Source organism: Limulus polyphemus, unplaced genomic scaffold (assembly GCF_000517525.1).
Source record: "Limulus polyphemus unplaced genomic scaffold, Limulus_polyphemus-2.1.2 Scaffold7741, whole genome shotgun sequence".
Classification (NCBI taxonomy): Eukaryota; Metazoa; Arthropoda; class Merostomata; order Xiphosura; family Limulidae; genus Limulus; species Limulus polyphemus.
In genome coordinates, this window is record NW_013673351.1 from 5,008 (window position 1) to 10,544 (window position 5,537).

Below are 5,537 nucleotides of genomic sequence, written 5' to 3' on the forward strand. Positions count from 1 at the left end.
AAGTTTGGTAAAAAGTTTGGTTTAAATATAAGCGACATAGGCGAAGTTAGGTCTTAAGTTTGGTTTAAATATAAGCGACATAGGCGAAGTTAGGTCTTAAGTTTGGTTTAAATATAAGCGACATAGGCTAAGTTAGGTCTTAAGTTTGGTTTAAATATAAGCGACATAGGCGAAGTTAGGTCTTAAGTTTGGTTTAAATATAAGCGACATAGGCTAAGTTAGGTCTTAAGTTTGGCTTAAATATAAGCGACATAGGCTAAGTTAGGTCTTAAGTTTGGCTTAAATATAAGCGACATAGGCTAAGTTAGGTCTTAAGTTTGGCTTAAATATAAGCAACATAGGCTAAGTTATTAAACGAAAACCGGTCAAACTTGACCAAAATATTTGTGTATACCGATGTGGATTTTTAACCGATTCTCTTGATTTTCGTTAAAAAAATGTTTGTGATCTAAATTATCAATGACATGACATAGATCTAATAAAAAAAACATCTTGGGTGTTAAAATAAGGTGTGGCCAAAAATTTATTGAGCGTGCGACTTAAAGGAATGAAATCAAAATTGGCGGCCAAACTGGTTTTATTTATTGCTTATTTGTAATTAAGCACGAAGCTACACAAAGGGCTATCTGTGCTCTGCAAACCACGGGTATCGAAATCTGAATTCTAGCGTTGCAAGTTCGCAGACTTACCGCTGTGCCACTGGGGATGCCAAACTAGTAGCTACACTTAGAGATTTGTAAACATTTTACAGTAAATATTCATTCATTAGTTAGCCAAGCCGCGTTTTTGTTCAACTTCGGGAATGATGTTGAGTAAAACAAAATACACGGCTCAGCTAACTAACCAATGAATATTTGCTGTAAAATTATTATCAATGCTACAAGTGTAGATACCAATTTTGATTTCATTCCTTTAAGTCGTACACTCAATCCTTTTTTTGGCTGCACCTTTCTTTACGAGTAAGGTGTTTTAGATTAGATATCACGCCTTTTGCAAAGAATATAAAGAAACTCAATTAAAATTGGAGATGTTATATCTCGGGTATTTCTTAATGGATTGCCTTGAAATTTGGTATGTGAAGTAAGAGTCCAGTAGAGCACAACCATTGAAAATATATGTTAGTTTGGATTACCACAGTCCGAGATACAGAACTATCATTCCTGTTAATAACACAAACTGTGTCCTGCAGGTTGTTTTGGCAGCACGACACACTACTTATGTCTTGTTAACGTGTTTATTATGCGAATAGTTGATTTTACCGAAATTACAAAACAATGCATATATTATATATACACGACACAGATATACCAGGACAAACTCGGTTAATGTAATTCTAAACATTTTACTTTCTTGTTGAACTCTTCATTAACGACTAGTATTATTCCAAACTGATGAATATATCGTGATTTCAAATGTTCTATTTGGAGTTTATGGCAAAGCTACTAAGGCTATCTGTCGCCGTCCATAATTTTAAACTACTGGGAGGGGAGCTCATACTACCTACGATATAAAATAGACTCTCACTCTTATAACGCATCCGAAATTTTAAATTCGGGGAACAGTTTGCGGTATGACACAGATTCGAACCCAACTCGCCAGTTCAAGAATCAAAGTTCTATCGGAGGGCCAGCTTGCACCCATTTCACATGATAATCTGTGGAGGGATTTAGTATTACAATACTCCCCAATATTCTCAAGTACTTTAGTAAGTGGGTCCATTAAAAATTCGATTAAAAGCATAAAAAAAAGACGTGGATCTGAAACAACAACAAGAACACTAAAATAGATGTCAATGATAAGCTCGAGGATACGAAAACTACTTCGAAGTTTTGCTTATCAAGACTTTGAACGAAAATAAAATCTCAAAACTCATTTTGAATAGACACAATATCACAATGTTACTTCGAGCTAAGTATGCCTAGTTTTAGCGTTGACAACAACACAAGTTATAACCGATCTTTAAATTTTAACAAGTCAGCGTTGTTAAAATAATCGATACCTGCAGTTATCTTGATGTTAATATCATTAACTTTACAGAATTAACAAGTATGCCATTTGACACTTTATGTCTTTCGTTTCTTTTCTCAGAATCAAGATGTCCAAATAATCAGTTTCAACAGCATGGTGGGAGACAAGTGGTCTGTCCATACATCCAGGTCCGGGACCTATGTAGAAATGATGAACAGTGTAACCCTATCAACAGTAAGCATCGTTACAGGGTTTGCTGTCCGTACTATACATCAACCGGCTGTTACAAAGGTCGTCGGTGTGAGGCCATAGTTTAAAGACATCAATCACAGTTAACTGTTCGGCCATGAAAATGAAGTATTATGTTTATAAAGTACTTTCTCTCTATCTGTATTACCCGATTTATCATACAATAAAAGGTGATAATCATTATATTGGAATTAATTTCTTGCACACACACGAAGCTCTCATATTGAAAAAGTTTAAAGTTAGTGTAAACTACCAAGATGGGCCTAACAAGAAAACCTGGTGCAAACCGGTTTAATGTCCGAAATAATAACTTCACAATCACTATGCGGTGAATTTTAAGATTTTTTCAGTTCAATAGTTTTATGATCGACATTTCGTTTTGCGTAATGATTGAAAAATAGAGCAACCTTTATGAAGAAACCCGAAAACGAGAACTCCATAACTTGTTGTGTACCAAGTAATTAATTAAAACAACCACGAATTGATAACCCATTTGTCCACATTACAGGTTTTTTCAAGTAATTAATTAAAACAACCACGAATTGATAACCCATTTGTCCACATTACAGGTTTTTTCAAGTAATTAATTAAAACAACCACGAATTGATAACCCATTTGTCCACATTACAGGTTTTTTCAAGTAATTAATTAAAACAACCACGAATTGATAACCCACTTCTTCACATTACAGGTTTTTTTCAAGTAATTAATTAAAACAACCACGAATTGATAACCCACTTCTTCACATTATAGGTTATTCAAGTAATTAAAACAACCACGAACTGATAACCCACTTGTCCACATTATAGGTTTTTTTTTTTTTTTATATATATACAAAGTAATAAAAACCACAATTAATTATAGCTTTGTTTATAACGAGTAACACTTTGTACATAATTCATGATTATCTTATTTTAAAGAAACAGTGTAATCACAGCCAGAGGGTTTTTTTATGTGCTGAATATCATGTATGTAAAAGTTATTCCAGCTCAAATTTAACCGTTTATCAACAATTTGCTTTTGGTACAGATAAACCACAACTAGTAGAGCTCTGTGACCGAAGAGTATCCAGAGCTGTAAAAGCTCTGTGACCGACGAGTATCCAGAGCTATAAAAGCTCTGTGACCGACGAGTATCCAGAGCTATAAAAGCTCTGTGACCGAAGAGTATCCAGAGCTATAAAAGCTCTGTGACCGAAGAGTATCCAGAGCTATAAAAGCTCTGTGACCGAAGAGTATCCAGAGCTATAAAAGCTCTGTGACCGAAGAGTATCCAGAGCTATAAAAGCTCTGTGACCGAAGAGTATCCACAAACTCAATTTAAACTATCTAGAAAGCAACACACGTAGAATTAAGGTATTTATGTTGTTGATCAAAACGAAGTTTTCTCGGATCAATAGAAAATATTTGTTTTCTTTTGAAGGTTAAGTATTTACTTTGCATATAAAGCCATCTTTAGGGAAATGGAAAACCAGATGAACAACGTAATTACAGTTAATTTAGAATGATTTAAAAAAATATAAGGTTCAAAAGCGATGATGCTGCCATCTACAAATGATATTTGAAGTTAACCTAAATCTTTATATTTTCGTTTGATAATATATCGCAACGCCAGGTTTTAACGGCCATCAAATTTACATTGTACTTTCAAATATTAAGGTCGTGTGCAAAGAGCAAGAGATATGATGAAGAAAGAGTTACGGTTTACATTTTTATATTCGTGTTGTAAATAAAAAAAAAAAAAATATTTCACGTTAGATCTTTTATATGGTTGGATGTTTTTCTACGTGTAAAATTTTTTGGATCAGATATTACTACTTTGTTTGGATTATTAGTTTAAACCTAATTAAAAATATAATTCCGTCGCACCTGTCGAGTTAAGGTATCAACAGAAACGTTGCCGTTTCACAACAACGCCATTTCCTCATTTCAAACTTTTATAACTAGCTAGCCCGTTGGACATCAAACCAGAGTGATTTATATAGTTTTCACAATTTTTATTTACTTATTGGCAGACATGTCTGGTTAACCACAGACGCATAACAAAGATTTGATTATTAATGTAAGCATCTTCTATAGATGGTCCTCAATTATATTGGAAAATACTGTTGACTAGATTCGTCACAGTAGTTTATAATGACGTAGTAAATTTTAAAGCCTTGTACCATCTAATACGGCCCAGTCTTCTGAAACTGAGATAATAAATGAAGCCTAGAAACTTAATCATAGTAATTGTTAGGGTTAACTTAATTATAGTAAGTGTTAGGGTTAACTTAATTATAGTAAGTGTTAGGGTTAACTTAATCTTTCAATATCATTAAAACAATTTAGCACTAAACGCAGTAACAACAGTAATAAAAAGAAGCCGGTGATCATTCAGCTGCTCTCTCCAGTTTAATCAACTCGAGAATCCCGTCCTGCATCTCCCTGACGGCCTGGTACTCAGTTAGGCCTAATCGTCTCTTGTTAGATATATCATGAACACCACCTTCGCTCTCCGTGTGCTCCCCACGGGTACCTGAGAACAACAGAGATATGGAAGAGTTTGACCATTCGATCATGTATTTTATTATTCAGCGACAAATTCTGAACAGGTCTTGTGGAATTATTTGGATTTCCTTAGTTCGTACCGGTTTTATTTATTTAAATATATTCCTTGTTTCAGATAAGGTAGCCACGTCTGTATTATTTTTTATTAAAACTAAACACACGTGGCCTCGTTCTTCAGTAGTTAGAACTAGCCTGATTTTAACTAATGTTGACATAAAGAAAACTGACATATCCTATTGTACAACGAAGGAAACAAACCTCGGACTTGAAGATTATACTTGGCTGCAGCCTGTTCCAGAGTCTTTCGGTCTTTGGACAGTTTAGGCAGCTTGATGTGGACGCTGGCCCTCATGGTAGTTCCCAGGTTCGTCGGACAGAAGGTCAGAAATCCCAGTCGACCGTCGTGTGAAAACGGAAGTTTAGCTTCTATGTTGTTTACAGCCTAAAACAGTTGTAACTTGTACGTTAGGAATCAGTCTACACGTTATACAAGAGTTGTTTACAGCATAGAACAGTTGTAACTTGTACGTTAAGAATCAGTCTACACGTTAGACAAGAGTTGTTTAGAGCCTAGAACAGCTGTAACTTGTACGTTAGGAATCAGTCTACAAGTTAGACAAGAGTCGTTTAGAGCCTAGAACAGCTGTAACTTGTACGTTAGGAATCAGTCTACAAGTTAGACAAGAGTCGTTTAGAGCCTAGAACAGTTGTAACTTGTACGTTAGGAATCAGTCTACAAGTTAGACAAGAGTCGTTTAGAGCCTAGAACAG

At 34.9% G+C, this 5,537-nt stretch overlaps 2 protein-coding genes across 2 annotated transcripts in view; one reads left to right on the plus strand and one right to left on the minus strand.

The window, feature by feature from the left end:
• The window catches only part of LOC106474832, a 6,926-nt gene extending 4,526 nt beyond the window's left edge, over positions 1–2,400 (plus strand). The window contains exon 3 of the mRNA XM_013935525.2: positions 2,089–2,400. Within this exon, the coding sequence (XP_013790979.1) occupies positions 2,089–2,285 (197 nt within the window). The 3' untranslated portion in view covers positions 2,286–2,400. The remainder of the gene's footprint in view (positions 1–2,088) is intronic.
• Positions 2,401–4,196: 1,796 nt separating this feature from the next.
• The window catches only part of LOC106474831 (arginine kinase-like), a 19,972-nt gene continuing 18,631 nt past the window's right edge, over positions 4,197–5,537 (minus strand). The window contains exons 5-6 of the mRNA XM_022403133.1: positions 5,025–5,208; positions 4,197–4,734 (exon numbers count right to left, since the gene is read on the minus strand). Of these exons, the coding sequence (XP_022258841.1) occupies positions 4,589–4,734; positions 5,025–5,208 (330 nt within the window). The 3' untranslated portion in view covers positions 4,197–4,588. The remainder of the gene's footprint in view (positions 4,735–5,024; positions 5,209–5,537) is intronic.